The following is an 18,367-nucleotide window of genomic DNA, read 5'->3' as shown; positions in this document are numbered from 1 at the left end:
GCGAACACGTCCAGACTTGGTCAAAAACGTAGCCAGCACTCACTCGCTAGGCGAGCCATTAGCGAGCTCCCAGCGAGCAATTCCAGTAGCAAAACCTCCTAAGCTCGCTGGAGCAAAGGTGGAAGCGTGGGCTTCGCCTAGCGAAGGTTTTGTTCGCCTAGCGAACATGTGAAGTCTGAAGTTAGATATTTCTGGGCGCAGGTGCCTCTGGTGCCTATTTTAGGGGCTCGCTAGGCGAGCCATTCTGCTCGCCTAGCGAGCATGACAGCTCAGACCATAGTACTATAAGTAGCAAGGGCTACTTTTTGGACAAAAACTTAGATTTTCCTAGATATTTTCCTGCATTGCTTTTTGGATCATCGTGTGACATAGAAACCCATTTTATCATTTCTCTTCATCTCTTAACAATCTTTCACAAAAAGAAGGTGGATTCCCATCCAATCTCGATTATTCGACTCGGATGTTGATCAACCTTCTTCCGAAACTTGTTGACCAAGCTACCATGAAAATGAGTAGCTAAGTTCTTCATTTTGTCAAGGTTAGATGTAGATAATCATTAGCTTTGTATGTAAATGGGATGATCTTCATTTGTAAACTCTTTAATGATGAATATATGGTGAAAACTTTGTTTTATCGATAACTCTTTGTGTTGGTTTATGATCGAGAGATGTTTACCAACTCTTTACCTAGGTTTTCATCCAATCTTGTTTGTTAGCTAGAGATAATAATGAATGATTTTGTTCACCATAAAGTTGAACCAAAAAGTTGTCATTTTGATAGATTGTGTTAGAGATAAACAATGGATCAAAATGGGAAAACCCACAATGTGTGTTAGAGATAAACACATTGGGAGGACTTTGTGAAATAGTTTATCATCTAAAGGAGTTTATAAGTCTTGTTGATCGAACATATGCATGCAAAGTGATTGTCGAACCCTAACTTTGGCAATATTTCTCAAATATTAAAACCAAATCTTTTACCGCATTTTCTTACACTTTTATGCAAGATACCGTGACTAAAACCAAAAACCATTGTTACCTTAAGCTAAGAATTAAAACAACTGTCGAAAGGCGGCGATATCTCACAATCCCTGTGGAGATGATAACAAAAACCCGACACTTAAAATTACAATCAACAGTATGTTCCTGGCATGAAGAGCAATTTGATGAGGGTATGTCAGCTGATTGAGAAAGGTTTCTCTATTACTATGAAGGACAATCTCTTGAAGTTGTATGATTCTAATCAGAAGGTGATTATGCAGTCTGAATAGGGAAGCAACAGAACACTCAAGATTAATGTGGAAACAGCTGAAACTAAGTTCCTTAGTGGAAAAGGTACTGAAGGTGATAGTGAGTTGTGGCACAAGATATTGGGGAATCTGAACTTCAGAAGCTTAGAGCATATGAGTTCTAAGAAGCTGGTACATGGCATTCCTAAGATTGTGAAGCCTGATAAGTCATGTGAGATATGCATGAAAGGAAAACAACCTAGATTGCCATTTGCATAAGAAATAGCTCAGAGAGCAAAACATGCTTTAAGAGTAGTGCATTATGATGTATGTGGACCATTTGAAGTACCTTCACTTGGAGGAAACAAGTAATATATGTCATTTATGGATGAGTTCACAAGAATGACATGAGTAGTACTCATAAAGTTTAATCATGAGGTGTTTGCCGAGTTTCAAAAGTTCAAGGTAAAGGCTGAAAAACAAAGTGGTCAGAAGCTGTAAATTCTTAGAACTGGTGGTGGAGGTGAGTATAACTCTACAGTTAGAAGCTTCTGTGAGGAGAATGGAACTGAGCATGAGGTGAATGCTACATACACTCCTTAACATAATGGTCTTGCTGAAGAAGAAACATTACTTTGCTTGATATGACAAGGAGTATGCTGAAGGAGAAGAACCTCCTTCACACCTTGTGGGGAGAAGCTGTTGCTTCTGCATCATATGTGCTAAACAAGTGTCTAACAAAGAAGTTGAAGGAAATTGTTCCTTTGGAGAAGTGGATTGGAGATAAGAAAAGTGTGAGCTATCTGAAAGTGTTTGGTTTTGTTTGTTACAAACATGTCCTAGATGCTAAAAGAAGGAAGTTAGATGACATAAGCAGGGTCATGTTGCTTGCAGGGTATCACATCACATATGCTTCTAAGCTCTATTGTCATGTTACCAATAAAGTTGAATTCATAAGAGATGTCATTGTGAAAGAATCAGAAGTGTGGGATTGGAATAAGCCTCAATCCAACTCTGGTGCAATGTTAACACCTGAGTTAACTTCTGAAGATATTTCAGACTCTGAAGAAGAATCTGCCTCTAAAGGAGATTCCGAGTTTGAAGATGAGTCAGAGTCTGAAGGAGAGTCTGAAGGTGAACCCGAGGTGTTTCTGATTATGATATAGATTCTAATGATGATTTAGACTCTAGTGGTAATCATGCCTCTGAAGGTGGACCAGAATTTGAAGGTAGTCCAACATTTGATAATGTTATAGCATCTGAAGAAGATTCTGAACAAGTTCAGGAACCACAAAGAGTCAGACAAATACCAAGAAGATTTGCAGAGTTTGACATATTGTAAGATACTGAGATAAACTTTGAAGGAGAAGTAATCCAATGTTCCATGTTAGTAGACTCTGAACCATTCAGTACTGAAGAAGATCTCAAGAAGAAAATGCGGCTGAAGTTCATGAAAGAAGAACTTAAGGCTATATAAAGAAACAATACTTAGGAGTTGACTAAGCTTCCAAAGAATAATAAATCCATCAGTGTCATAGGGTGTAAAAGGTGAAACTAAAGTCTTGATCAATTGGCAAACACAAATCAAGGTTCTTAGCTAGAGGATTTCTACATAAAGCTGGACTAAATTACTTTGAGGTGTTTGCACCTGTAGCTAGACATGAAACAATCAGACTGGTGATTGCTATAGCTATTAATAGGAATTAGCCTCTGATGCATTTAGATGTAAAATCTGCATTTCTCAATGGTTCTTTACAGGAGAAAGTTTATGTCTCACAACCTCCTGGATTTGTGAAAAGGAATCAGGAAGGGATGGTGTATAAGTTTCATAAAGCCTTGTATGGACTGAAACAAGCTCCTAGAGCCTGAAATCTGAAAATTGATTCATTTTTCAAGCTTCAAGGATTTAGAAAATGTGAGATGGAGTATGGTGTTTATGTTCAGCATACATCTAATAATAGTATGATTATGGTGTGTCTCTATGTTGATGACATATTTTTAGGAAATGTGACATATTTTCTAGGGATGGAGATTATGTATTATGATAAGGGTATAATCATGCATCAACCGAAGTATGAACTTGAGCTTCTAAAGATATTTGAGCTGATGAGTTGCAAGTCTACAATTACACCTGCTGAAACAAATCACAAGTTGGATTCTGATGTTGAGAGTGTCGCTGTAGATGCTATAATTTTTAAACAGTTGGCAGGCTCATTGAGATATCTATGTAATACCAGACCTGATATCTGTTATGCAGTTGGAATGATGAGTAAGTTTATGAACAAACAAAAATGGTCACATTACCAAGTTGTTGTCAAGATACTGAGGTATATTAAGGGGACTCTGAGGTAAGAAGTTTTGTTCCCCTCTGATGCTAAATCTGATTCAAAGTTGATGTGTTATTCAGACTTTGATTGGTGTGGAGACATACTTGACAAAAGAAGTACTTTTGGATATTTCTTCAAGTATCTGGGAAGTCCTATATCTTAGTGCTCCAAAAAGCAATCAGTGGATGCATTGTCAATTTGTGAAACTGAGTACATTGCAGGTGCATTGTCTGCTTGTCAAGCTGTGTGAGTTCTGAACTTGCTGCAGGGTTTGAAGATCAAGGTGAGCAAGCATGTGAAGCTGATGATTGACAACAAATCAGCTATAAGACTTTCCAAGAATTCAGTGTTGCATGGAATAAGCTATCACATTGCACAAAGTTTTATTTTCTGAGGAATCAAGTTCAGAGTGGAGTGTTTGAAGTTGTTCACTATAGCATTCAGAAGCAGCTGACAAATGAGCTGACCAAGACAATCATGACTGGATACTTTATTCATTTGAGAGATGAAATTGATGTTGTTGATTTTAGTCTTAAAGTATAATCCAAATACATATTAATTGCATTTAAATTTCATTTTAAGCTCTTATTAGTATAAGTGTGATTTAGTTTTTGAAATAACTCTTGATCCATATCTTTCTATCAATTTTGTTAGAAAGTTTGTTATAGATTTTTCTCTCTCTTGCGTCTTTATCATCGTTAATTATTAATAAATATGTCTTTTACAAAAAGAAAAAAAAATGAAAAGAGAGTGATTATAAGAGATGACACTTAGAATTATAAAAGAAGTGGTACATATGAGATTACATGGCATATAAATAGTTAATGTGTCAGTGATTAATTTGGAAGCTGTTTTTAATATATTACACTTATTATAATAGATGTCATGTTACATTAGCTTTTACAGGGTGTGACAAATTAATCTCATCATAATGCTATAATACTGATGCCGACATCTTTCAGCTCAGATCAACTGTTTTTCTTATGTCGTGTAAGAACTAGGTTACTGCTAATTGGGCTTGTAGAGAGCCAAAACATCATAAATTGGTCCATGTAAAAGCAATTGGGCTACTAACTTGGTGTAGTTTGTTGCTCCATGTAATACTGCCAAATTCAGACGTAACCAAATCATCAAAAGTATCTTTATTGGAGACAAAATCCACCGTATATGTTTGCCTTTCCCCAACTTGATCAAACACAAGCTTTGTAGGACTCACCGTTATCCCCACCGTGGATGGTCCACTAACGGCCACATCATAAACGGATTCTGTCTCCCCAACGTTAGTTAAAGTACGCTTATATTGAACAACAGCACTATTGTTTCCAAAAACAACAGAAAATGATGGGTAATTGAGATCACCAGGATCGGACAAAGAGTTAGAACAATTAACATTAGGACGCCTGACAATGAGTTTCACATGGTCAAGTGTGTAGTTTAAGGAGCACAAGAATGCAATGTAATCGTCGGTGTCTGCATCATAAACAAGGCCAGGAGATAGGGCCTTTTGTGGGTTGACATGACCGGACCCATAAGCCCATGGTGTGGATGAAGCCTCTCCCGTTGCATCCCTTAGAGGAGACTCAGTGTTGTCACGTGTGTATGCTGTTGTCATCAAAGCTGATTTGATGGCACTTGGACTCCATTCTGGATGTGCCGCTTTCAACAACGCAGCTACTCCACTTATGTGCGGACATGACATTGATGTACCTTAACATATTAATCACATTAACAAAATTGACAATTCAATACAAGTTATTTAAGTTTTTTTAATCAGCTCAAATGGTAGCTGCGCATGTGCAGAAATATGAAATGCAGAGAGTGGATTTAAATAGGCAAGATCTCACTTTTTGAAAGTTGGAATTTTAGTCATTAAACTATTTAAAAATATATATATTTATAAATTATAAATTATAATATCAAATATCATAGTGTTAAATTATATACCAGACATGATGTTGAATTGGGTTTTGCGACTATCGTGTGAGCCCGAGGGCCCAACAGCGCCGGTCCATCCAGCTAAGATGTTTACGCCAGGCCCAATAACATCCGGTTTCAGAATTTGAGGAGTCACACCGTTGGGCCCACGAGAGCTGAAAGATGCTACCACGGGTGAAGGTCTCACGTTCAATACAGTTCCACCGAAGCTAAGGACAGCCGTTGGATTAGGATCCAACGATGCGTATTCTCTAATCTCATCGCCCTCGTTTTTTCCCACAGCTACGGCGGGTACTAAGTAGCTGTCGGCCACCAATCCCTCGCCGCTTGACGCCGTGTTTGCGAGAATCATCCCAACTCCGCCGGCGATGCTCACCACCGTGCCTTTCTCCACACGCGAGTTCACACCTCTATCACAAACTACCACTTTCCCGCGCACGATGTCCGGGTCAAGTGAACCGGGCATACATATGCTGCTTGATGAATTGAACCGTTCGTTGAAATAAACCAAACCAACCGGTTCGTCTCCCATTCCTTCTCCGCTGTAAAGCGAAGCTCCGGAGAAACGTTTTCCGTTTCCGATTGTAGCGTAAGCTGGGAAATCCCGATCTAGCGTCCCTGCTCCGATGGTCATAATCCATGGAGCTACATTCGACAAAGAACCACTGCGAGGTCCGGTATTCCCCGCTGAACAAGAAACGAATATCCCCTTCTCCACCGCCGCGAAGGCTCCGATTGCGACGGTGTCGAAATAGTAAGGAGTGGAAGTTGCACCGCCGATGGAAATCGATAGAACATCAACACCGTCTTGCATCGCCTGATCTATACCTGCCAGTATGTCAGAGCCAAAACAACCGTCACTCCAGCAGACTTTATAAGTGGCAATACGCGCCTGAGGTGCCATACCACGTGCTGTACCGGTAGCATAACCGAGAAGAGTAGCGTTAGAAACGGCGGAGCCAGCAGCAGTTGTGGCCGTATGGGTACCGTGTCCTTCTCTGTCGCGAGGTGAAAGAAGGTCAGTGGTTTTCTTTCTACCACCTCGGTTAGAAGCCATAAGATAACCCTTGGAGAAGCTTCGAGCACCAATAAGCTTTTTGTTACATAGCGAAGGATCAAAATCTGGTGCAGTCTCACACTTTCCACGCCATCGAGATGGGATTGGGGGCATTTGAGAATCATGGAAGCTCTGTGATTCTGGCCACACTCCAGTGTCAAGCACACCAATAACAACATCGTATGAAGGTTGATGAAGGTACTGTGAATGGGTTTGAATTTGAAGCAGACCCAAAAACTCAGGGGTGCGGGTAGTGTGTAACTCGTACACGGTATCTTCGTACACCCCCAGAACAGATTCAGAACTACGCAACGTTTGCGCTTGTTGAGTATCAAGAGAAACAGCGAAACCATTGTAAGAGGTAGTGTAGGTATATAGTATGGAATCAGAAAAAGATTGGAGAATGGAAGAGTACATAGAATCATATGCATTGTGGTTGTGTTTCATGAGAACTATGTAAGTCGTTTTGGTCGCCAAAGCCATTACTATTACCGATAATAATAACATTGCGAGAAGATAGAATATTGAGGTTGAAGATGCCATGGATTCTTGATTTGTTTTTTAACAGCGCAACAAAATCAGAATGCCATGACCGATGCTGATATTAATGTTCATAGGAATGATTCTTTATGAAAGTTGAAATGAAACAAGAGTCAAGAAGAAAATAGGAATTCAATTCGCGAGAAAACAATTACAAGCTAGAGAAGCTCTTCACTCTTATCATCAGCTTGGCCTTTATTATAAATAAATAAACAAGAATAATTTGAGCTGGTTACTACTACTTACCAACTTGCGTATTTGTTTAGTTATTTTGTCTAAAATTACGTTTCTACCATTGTCTAATAACAATATCTTCTCATTTCTCCCTAAAGAATGTTTTTAGTATTGGGATTATCGTATGAGTATAACAATTTGAAAAATTAATTTTTTTTATTTAAAACAATCAACATTTTCAAAATTAATTCCAAAATAATAAATTTAATAATATTTTTTCGAAATAACCACATTTTAAAAAAGATGCGTCAGATGAACTGTCGCATCGTAATTGTACCAAGAGGAGGCGCCTAAGACCTTGACGCCTGCATTGGAAGTCTCATTAGGAGGTGTCAGTGCCCATGGCGTTTGCATTGTGCCTCATGAGGAGGCGTCAATGCCTATGGCGCATGCATTGTGTATGTGGTGTATACGTCAATTCATCTGACGCATACACCATTGTATTATTTTATTTTTTTAATTTTTAATTTTTTTTATGAAATAATAAAAAATAATGTAAAAAAAATTATTTATGCTATAATTAATGTTACATTTGATTGACAAAAATTTAATGACTGACCCGATCGAAACGTCCCCCTATTCCACATCCAGGTGTGCTAGTTTGTCTCCGAGGTCTCCCACGATTCTCTTGAGGTGTTTGGGGTCTTTGTATGTTGATCAAATCGAATGATGACTGGTATGAAGGTCCGGAGGAACTTCCAGCGGTATTTGACAGATGTGTCATCATTTTTTCCCAATACCATGAAAGGGGGAAGACTTACAATCTCATTTACTAGAATGTTATGCCTTTGTGTCAAAATTTAGCGTTATGTTAAGCAATCGTAATTGGACTTATGTAGAAGTCACAACTATCTGAGGTCGGGCAATAGAAATTTTGGTGTTAATGCATGTTAGAGATATGGTATAATGAACCATACTCCTAAAACATACCACACACAAAAAGAAAATGATCAAAGGATGGACCTAATCTCATTCATACTTGTATTAATTCATCTAACACAAAGTTATTGATGAACCAATTAGCCTTAGGATATTGAGACTTCATTGGTCAATGAAAGGGATGAGATAGATTGAGATTGAACATGAAGAGGGAGGGGAGATGGGATCAACACAAATTGGTCATGAAAGGAATTTTATCAAATTAAAATCATTCATTTATTTTGGGAGATGAAATGTATATTTCATCAATCCCCTAAATCCAATGATTTTAATCCAACAAAAGTTAAATCAACCTTGACCAAGACCAAAACACATAGTCAAACTTCACAAGTCAATAAAAATGACTCAACATAATTTCTACACAATTAATCAATTAAAAATCAAATTAAAATGCATTTAAATTAAATTATGTTTGATCAAAAACCTAAAACCTCTTAAAAATACCAAATAAATGGTCAAGAGATTTATCATAGGTCAAATAAGGTCAAAGAACTTTGGACAAAAAATTTCATGATTTTTTAAAAGTCAGAAGTATTTTTAAACAATTAAAAATATGCACAAAAACAATTAAATCATGAAAATATCAAAATTAATTCAAAAAATAATTTTAATTCAGAAAATGAAAGAGAAAAATGTTTGAAATTTTTTGGCGAAAGTCCCATATTTTTTGGATTAAAAAAAAATATGAATTAATTAAAAATAAGGGATTAAATGAGATAATAAAAAAAGGAGAGCCATCTGATCTCCCTCATTAATTGAGGTGGCAGATCAGATGGCCAGAAACGCATGTTCCACCAATGCCCCAGTCAACTGTGCTACACACGTGGTAATCAAATTGGATGAATGAGATTAAAACGTGAGAACCAAATCAGATGGCCTGGATTGTTCCAGCGCACCACCGGAGCTAGGACTCCGGTCATCTTCTCCGGTGAGCACCACCGGTCTGGTTCAGGTTCAACTCAATGGAAAATGAAAAGTGAATACATTAATTTGAATGAAAAATGCTCATGAACACGAATCTGGCCTCAATTTTCTCCAATTCTCAGTATATAAAAAGATACATGGATTTGAATTTTGAGGATCATGAATTGAGTTGCTTCAATTTGACCTCAAAGCAACTCAATCTTCTTGCCCACATTGATAGGACTTCAGACAACCAAAAATCACAAAGAATGGTGAAGAATCGAGAGAGAATCGAAGAGATGAAGTTTCTGAAAAATCACCTTCGAGTTGATCCAATTCCACTTGATCTTGATCTGGATTTGATTGATTTCTCTTCCTCTTGCTTGCATGAACCAATTGAGATGAAACGGGAAGTGAATTTCTGGAGTTTGAACTTCCAAACAGAAGATGAAGTTCAAGCTCGATTGCAAGAGAAATCTTCAAAAATTGTATGGTATTGGGGGTTTGAATTAGTCTAGCAAAGCTTGGGCAAGGTGTTGATGATGATTCTGAAGCCTTGAGCTTGTTTAAATAGGCAATGCATTTGATTTTTGCACCACTTGAATTTTGGCCAAATTTGGAAACCTTCTTGCATGGGTGCATGGACAATGGTTTGGGCCTAAGGAATGATGTAATCCACTTCCAATTCGTGTGCAAAGTGTACTGAATTCATCATGTGGAAGCATGCAAAGAAGAATGATCATTTGAGTTCAAAACTTGCCAAAACACTTCCCACAATGGAACCATGTGCGAGTCCCTCAATTATGATCCAAATGAGATGATCTTGGACTTTTTGGAAAGGTGAGATCAAGGGGAAAAATTTTCATGTTTAATACTTTTTAATTTTAAGCTTGGAGAATGATTAATTTTGAGGTGGAAGTTTGGGAAATCAAACATATTTGAAAATTTTCTAAGTCCCAAGTCAAATGTTCACTTCTTCCACCTTGAATAACTTTTTCTATGGACTTCAAATGAGAAAAGTTCCTTCATGAAAGTTGTATATATTTCAAACCTATTAAATTTAGTCATAAATATAACCTTATTTGAATTTGGAATGAAGGAGTTATGCATTTTAGAAGTTGAGGAAAATCACTTGTTCAATAGTATTGGCCCAAAATGACCTATAATGTTTCCTCTTGGAACATGCAGTTGCATGTTGAATTTTCACTTCCTCCAAGCATAAAAGTTGAAGTAGACATATTGAATTGGTCATGGAATTTGAATGGCTTTAATATCATAAAAATTGAGCAGGTTATGATCTTGGGAAGTTGACCTCCAAACTAGGGTTCAGACAAAATGACCTATAGTCTTTCACCATAAAACATGATTTTTCAAGCAAAAATAGATCTATAATTCAACATGAAAGTTGTTTTAAATGTCATCTTGATTAATTTCTCTCTTGGAATCATTTTCATATGACAAAAATTGTAGGAGATAGGATCTAGGGAACCCCAGTTTTGACCAGTTGACTTTCTCTGGTCAACCACCATGAACCATCTTGCTAGCTTGACATTATATTGACTTTTGGGACTCATGGAGGATCATATATGCATAAGAGGATTTAATGTGAAGTACACCTTGAAAAATTTGATCAATTGTTGAAGAAACTTGTTGAAGAAGTCACACAAGATACCCAGATGAATTAGGGTTTCCAAGGCAAACCAACTCCAAACTCTTGATAATTTCTTGATCACAATAACATGTGAAGATAATGGGGATCTGATCGGTCACCATTTTACTTGATTTTCATCATGTTTTCGGTCCAAATTCATCAATGTGGTAACACTTTATTTTGAGTTTTAGTGTTTGAGTTTTAAGTATTTCATATTTGAGTATTTTTTATGCTTTTGGTGTTAATTTAAGTTTTTAGATGCGTTTGATGTCGTTTCCGTGGTATTGTGCATGTTTCAGAAGTAGTTGAAGAGTCGGAAGTGCCAAGGCAACAATGGAAGAGGATGGAAGAGTAAAGAAAAAATAAAATAAGAAAAGCAAAATCCTGGAGCCAAACACGGCCCGTGTCTCCTGACACGGCCCGTGCTGCAAGATTAACAGCATCCCATACAAAAACCAGAGAGCCAACACGGCCATCCGTGTTGCTTGGCACGGCCCGTGTTGGCAGGTGCGCTGAATTTTCTGTTTTCTTGTTTTCATTCATGAAAGTGATCCCGGAGGGCATTTTTGACTTTTTGGCTTGGTTGTAATGTGTATTGCACTATTTAGACCTAATGAAAAGAAGAACCAAGGGAACGACGGGAAAGAGAAGAGAATCAAGATTTTTGGAGAACGGAGATCATCAAGCGCGGAAGCAATTGAAGATCGAAGCTATCTAATCTCTTGTAATGTTTAATCTTAAATTTGCACCTTCTTTGAATAGTATGACGAGCTAAACCCCCCAATGCTAGGGGGTGTCCCTGAATTGCTTTTGTAATGAACCTTCTTCCCACAATTTTATGAATATTTATGTTTTTATGAATTCAATTTGTTATACACGAGTGTAATGCTTGCCGTATTGGAAAATTAGGTATTGATATGGAGGTAAAGGAGGTCGGACAAATCCCTTTATCACTATGTGTATAATGACATCGCTAATTTCTCTTAGGAATGAGGATCTAATAGTGATGATGTGAAATTCTTGATATTCATACATGTGATTAATATTCTTTTGAATGGCTAAGGAATTAGGATTTAAAATTGAATGTTAATGGTTTCTGGCTAAGGAATTAGGAGAAACTACTCTTGAGAATCATATTGAATCACTTTAACATAGATGTTATAAAATAAGGATTAAGTTTATTTCAAAGCAATTCATACACCCCGGACCTAGCATGCTTAACCATACTGCGTTACAAATTCTCTACTTTTCCTTTATATTTTATAGAGCAAATCTATTCTTCACTTAACCAACCACAAGTTCTTTTGTTTAATTGAATCGTTATCAACACCGATAGTTCCTACGCAGTCCTCGAGATCGATACTCAGGATAATTCCTTTTCATTACTACATCGGTAAAAATAGTACACTTGCTATTTTTCCGACCAAGTTTTTGGCGCCGTTGCCGGGGACTGCCAAACTATCTGTTAATAATTATTCAATTGGAATTTTGTTGCTCTGCAACTAAGATTTTACTTTATTTTATTTTATTTGTTTATTTCACTTTGCTTATCCTAACAATTGTCTAATATTTTTATGTGAGGTAAGGCCTCAACTGAATTTCTTTTTGTTGTAGAACCAGAACGATCATTGCGAGCACGAATCAGAAAAGCCAGACACGACAGACTGGAAGCGACAGAAGAACCGCTGATAGTTTCTGATTTTGAGAAAGAGGGAACCGTTTCAATTCATTAGGAACACTCTGATTCTGAAAATTCGGATACCGAGTCTGAAACTATGGCAGCTGCCCCACCTCCTGTGGAGAGACTATTAGGTGATTATGGCGGAGCAAATGCCCCGCTTGGAAGGATGACAATCGTAAATCAACCAGTTAATGTTGCCCACTTTCAACTTCACCCCTCAACGATACGGCAACTAGAAAGGAGACCTTTCTCAGGAAAAATTAACGAAGATGCCAACAAGCATTTGCAAAGGTTTCTGACTATGACTACGTCGTTAAAGATTGAGGGGCATTCTGAGGAAGCCAAGAAGCTGGTCATGTTTCCGTTTACATTGTCAGAAGACGCTGAAGAGTGGTTCTACTCTTTACCTGCTGGAAGCCTCACAACTTGGCAATAAATGGAGACAACTTTTCTCAACGAGTACTTTCCGGCCTCTGTATACATCCGAAAGAGGTACGACATAGTGAATTTTAAACAGAAGGAAGGAGAGTCACTTGGAGATGCGTATAAGAGGTTCAAACGATTGTTGGTTGCATGTCCTACTCATAATATGGATGCAACGGAGCAAATGCAGAATTTTGTAAATGGTCTTCGGATGAAGACTAAGCAACTCATTGACACAACAGCTGGTGGCTCAACAAACTTTACAACAGCCACTGGTATTAAAAAGATTATCGAAGCCATTGCAGCCAATGAGCACTTGGAGTTGTATGACCGCAGTGTTAGTCAACCCGAAGGGATAATTGACCTGAAATTGGCAAGTCAAGTGGTGAAGATGGAAGATCAAATAGCAGCTGAAGTAGAAAGGAGACTGAAGAAGATGGCTATTGATACTCAAACTGTGGCACAGGTTTAACCGGTTCAACTAACTCAAGCTAGTAATTGCGAAATTTGTGGAGGACCTCATCTTACCGCACACTGCATTGCAACCGCACAACAAATTGAGGAGATCAAGTTTCTAAGGCAGAACAACCCTTATTCAAATACATACAATCCGGGTTGGAAAAACCATCCAAATTTCTCATGGAAGGATCAACAAGGAAATGTGCAGAACCAACCACAGCAACAACAATTTCGACCTCAGCAACAACAATCGTATCAACAACCTCACCAACAGTTTCAGCAACAGGTACCAAGAAAAGCTGATTGGGAGCTTGCCATTGAGAAGATGGCCGCTCAAAGCTCTCAATTTCAAGAAGAAACTCGAAGTAATTTAAAAAACACAGGTGCTTCAATTAAGAATCTTGAAATACAGATGAGTCAGATAGCCCAACAACTAGCGGGTTCTCAACAACAGGGCGTTTTACCAAGTTCTATGGTTACTAATCTAAGAGAAAATAATCATGTGAATGCGGTGACCACAAGGAATGGTAAGTCGAAAGAAGTACCTGAGAAGAGTTCTGAAGAAGAAGACTTATTGCTTGAACTTGATCTAGAGATAAAAGAAAATGAGGTTGCAAATGAAGAGGTTACTAGTGATGAAAGAGGGGTCAAAGATAAAGTTATTGATCCAAAACCGGCCGTCAAACTGCCATTCCCAACAAGAAATAAGAAGAAAGGGCAGCATGAGAAAAACTTTGAGAAGTTCTTGGAGATGTTTAAAAAGCTTGAGCTAAACATTCCATTCTTGGAGGCGCTTGAGCAAATTCCTACCTACGCAAAGTTCATGAAAGATATCATCTCGAAAAAGCGGACCATAGAGACTAACCCGATTATTCTAACGGAAACTTGTAGTGCCATTTTGCAGGGTATGAAGGTTCCGGTGAAAAAGAAGGATCGAGTGTCTGTGACTATTCTGTGTACCATTGGAGATAGATCCTTCAAGAAAGCTCTAATTGATTTGGGAGCGAGTGTAAGTCTTATGCCGCTATCCATCTATAAGAGTTTGGGGATAGGTAAAGTTCAAGATACAAGAATGACACTCCGGTTTGCTGACCACTCTGTGAAGAGACCGTATGGGATAATAGAAGATGTGCTAGTGAAGATCGACAAGTTTGTGTTTCCGGTGGATTTTGTCATTTTGGAAATGCCGGAAGATGAAGAGATACCAATCATTTTGGGGAGACCATTTTTAGAGACCGGGAGATGTTTGATTGACATAGAAGAAGGCACGATGACTTTGAAAGTGTATGATGAAGAGTTAAAAATTGATGTGCGAAACACCATGAAGTACAAGGATGAGGTTGCCATAGTCAACATATCGAGACAATTGATCAAATATGTGAGAAGAAAGATTGCTTGACAACACAGAAATTACCCTTGGAAAGGGTGTTGAGCTTATCAATTTTTAACGAAGAGGAAGTAGTTGACGAGAAAGATATGGAAGTAGTAGCCATGATGGAAGCATCAGCACCTTTTAAAGGTTATCGACACAACCGGTGGGAAGATTTAAGGCAACCCTTAGTTGAAGAAAAGAAAGACGAACAAAAGAAGGGGACTGAATTGAAACAACTATCGGAGAACCTCAAATATGTCTTCCTAGACACAGAGAGTAAGTGCCCGACCATCATAAGTTCACATCTAGAAATTCTTCAGGAAGATAAGCTTGTCAAAGTTTTAAAAAAACATAAGAGTGCTATCGGCTGGTTTATTAAAGATTTGAAGGGAATAAACCCTACAATATGCATGCACAAAATTCTCATGGAAGATGATCACAAGCCGGTTGTCCAACCTCAACGACGACTTAATCCAGCAATGAAGGAAGTAGTCAGAAAAGAGGTGGTTAAACTGTTAGATGCAGGGATGATTTATCCCAAATATCTGATAGTTCGTGGGTAAGTCCAGTTCATGTGGTGCCAAAGAAAGGTGGAACTACTGTGATAAAAAATGAGAAGAATGAGTTGATACCCACAAGGACAGTCACTGGATGGCGGGTATACATCGATTATAGAAGATTGAATCTTGCCACAAGGGAGGACCATTTTCCCCTACCATTCATTGATCAGATGTTGGAAAGGTTAGCCGGTCATGACTATTATTGCTTCCTCGATGGTTACTCTGGATACAATCAGATGGCTGTTGCACCAGAGGATCAGGAGAAGACCGCATTTACATGCCCCTTTGGTATTTTTGCCTACAGAAGGATGCCATTCGGGTTATGTAATGCACCAGAAACCTTTCAGAGATGCATGCAATCAATCTTTGCGGATATGCTTGAGAAGCATATGGAAGTCTTCATGGATGATTTCTCAGTTTTTGGTAAGTCCTTTGATAATTGCTTGACTAACCTTGCTCTTGTGTTAGAAAGGTGCCAACAAACAAATCTAATCCTCAACTGGGAGAAGTGTCACTTCATGGTGCGTGAAGGCATAGTCTCGGGTCACAAAATTTCCTACAAAGGAATAGAAGTGGACCAAGCAAAGATTGAAGTCATCTCAAAGCTTCCCCCACCGATGAATCAAAAAGGTATTAGAAGTTTCTTAGGGCATGCGGGTTTTTACCGTAGGTTCATAAGAGATTTCTCTAAAATAGCAAAACCCTTAACGACTCTTTTAGTTAAGGATAATACCTTTGCTTTTGATAAAGAGTGTGCTGTAGCGTTTGAAACCATAAAGCGAAAATTAGTATCAGCACCAATTGTTGTAGCCCCGGACTGGTCTCTACCTTTTGAGATAATGTGTGATGCAAGTGATATTGCAGTCGGGGCAGTTCTTGGGCAGCGTCGAGAAAAATTGTTACATGTCATCTATTATGCTAGTCATGTGCTGAACCCCACACAGATGAATTATGCAACTACTGAAAAGGAGTTGTTAGCTGTTGTGTATGCCTTTGATAAATTCAGGCAATATCTGTTGGGTTCTAGAGTCATTGTTTATACTGACCATGCTGCTTTGAAGTATCTTTTTGCTAAATAGGATTCTAAGCCAAGACTTCTTAGGTGGATCTTACTCCTTCAAGAGTTTGATGTGGAGATTCGTGACAAGAAAGGATGTGAAAACACTATTGCCGATCACCTCTCCCGAATGTCACCTATAGAAGAGACAGAAGACAAGCGTCCAATAAAGGATGAGTTCGCCGACGAACACATCCTCGCTGTCAATGGAGTGCCTTGGTTCGCAGATTATGCGAACTATCTGGTAGGTGGGGTAATTCCCGATGATTTTGATTCTAACAAGAAGAAAAAGTTTTTGCATGATTGCATGTTTTACTTGTGGGACGATCCCTTCTTGTATAAGAGAGGAGTGGATGGACTGATTAGGAGATGTGTGCCAGAGGAGGAACAAAGGGATGTGTTAAAAGCATGCCACGACTCCGACTATGGAGGACACTTTAGTGGTGATAGAACTGCCGCCAAAGTTCTCCAATCTGGGTTATACTGGCCAACTCTGCTCAAAGATGCTCAACAAATAATTAAAGAGTGCGACAAATGTCAGAGAACGGGCAACATCTCAAAAAGAAATCAGATGCCCCAAAATGCCATGCTAGAAGTTGAACTCTTTGATGTGTGGGGTATCGATTTCATGGGTCCTTTTCCACCATCTTTTGGGAAGCAGTACATCTTAGTGGCGGTAGATTATATCTCAAAGTGGGTGGAGGTCGTGGCCTTACCAACTAATGATGCTCGAGTGGTGATCAGGTTTCTAAAGGAGACTATCTTTGCTAGGTTCGGAGTGCCAAGAGCTTTAATAAGTGATGAAGGAACACATTTTCTGAATCATCTAATGGAGAAGCTACTTTTGAAATACAATGTGAAGCATCGAATTTCTACTCCATACCACCCTCAAACTAGTGGGCAGGTGGAAGTGTCAAATAGGCAACTCAAACAAATCCTTGAAAAGACCGTAAACTCATTTCGTAAGGATTGGGAAAGCAAGTTGGATGATGCACTTTGGGCTTACCGAACGGCTTTCAAAACGCCAATTGGTATGTCGCCGTACCAATTAGTTTATGGCAAGGCATGCCATTTACCTCTTGAATTAGAACACAAGGCATTCTGGGCTTCAAAATTTTTGAATATGGATTTATCTAAGGCAGGAAGCTCTCGGATCCTTCAGCTCCACGAATTAGAAGAATTTCGGAATCGTGCTTATGAGAATGCTAAGGTCTATAAAGACCAAACGAAGAAATGGCATGATAAAAGAATAGTGAGAAAAGAGTTTTATGAAGGACAACTGGTCCTTTTGTATAATTCTCGATTAAAGTTATTCCCTGGGAAGCTGAGATCCAAATGGTCAAGACCGTTTGTTGTTCACAAAGTTTTCCCTCATGGAGCGATTGAATTAAAGAATCAAGCGAACGGGGATACCTTCAAAGTTAATGGTCAGAGGTTAAAGCCGTATTACCAAGGGAAAGAGAGTGGCCAAATACATGTTGTTCGTCTCACAGGGTGAGATGAACAACCGTCGAGCCATGCGACGTTAAACGAAGCGCTTCGTGGGAGGCAACCCACGGGTTTTCATTTTTTTCTCTAATAATTTTTTTGTTTATGTTTTTGAGTTTGAATGTTTGTAGGTAGTCGCAGTTCGCTACTGGTGAAGGTGGAAAATTCGAATGGGGTAACAACTGAGGTGTTCAGCCGTACACTTGAAAAGAGAAAAATATAAGACAAAACAAGGCAACACGGCCGGCCGTGTGGGCTAGCATGGGCCGTGTTGCTGTGCGTGCAAAATCCTCATATATTTTCCAGAGGTGCAACACGGCCAACCGTGTGGGCCAGCATGGGCCGTGTTGCTCAATTGCCAGAATCCCATACATTTTCCAAAGGTGCAACACGGCCGGCCGTGTGGGCCAGCACGGGCCGTGTTGCAGTGCGTAACTCGGAATTTTTTTAAATTTAAAAGACGTTGAAGTGGGGCCCACACGTTTTTAAACACTTTTTACCACTATCCCACTC

At 38.8% G+C, this 18,367-nt stretch overlaps 2 protein-coding genes across 2 annotated transcripts; one reads left to right on the top strand and one right to left on the bottom strand.

The window, feature by feature from the left end:
• Nucleotides 1-3,148: 3,148 nt before the first annotated feature.
• On the top strand, nt 3,149-3,867 carry LOC127135877 (uncharacterized mitochondrial protein AtMg00810-like). Its single transcript, XM_051062505.1, has 2 exons — nt 3,149-3,576; nt 3,777-3,867. The coding sequence occupies exons 1-2, from the start codon at nt 3,149-3,151 to the stop codon at nt 3,865-3,867; spliced, it is 519 nt and encodes a 172-aa protein (XP_050918462.1).
• Nucleotides 3,868-4,404: 537 nt separating this feature from the next.
• On the bottom strand, nt 4,405-7,310 carry LOC127138685 (subtilisin-like protease SBT1.8). Its single transcript, XM_051065183.1, has 2 exons — nt 5,500-7,310; nt 4,405-5,262 (listed from the first exon to the last, which is right to left on the bottom strand). The coding sequence occupies exons 1-2, from the start codon at nt 7,088-7,090 to the stop codon at nt 4,592-4,594; spliced, it is 2,262 nt and encodes a 753-aa protein (XP_050921140.1). The 5' UTR covers nt 7,091-7,310; the 3' UTR covers nt 4,405-4,591.
• Between the last annotated feature and the right edge of the window lie 11,057 nt (nt 7,311-18,367).

The sequence above is a fragment of the Lathyrus oleraceus genome, chromosome 4, assembly GCF_024323335.1.
Source record: "Lathyrus oleraceus cultivar Zhongwan6 chromosome 4, CAAS_Psat_ZW6_1.0, whole genome shotgun sequence".
In the NCBI taxonomy this organism is placed as follows: Eukaryota; Viridiplantae; Streptophyta; class Magnoliopsida; order Fabales; family Fabaceae; genus Lathyrus; species Lathyrus oleraceus.
This window is presented reverse-complemented; position numbering and strand designations above follow the sequence as displayed.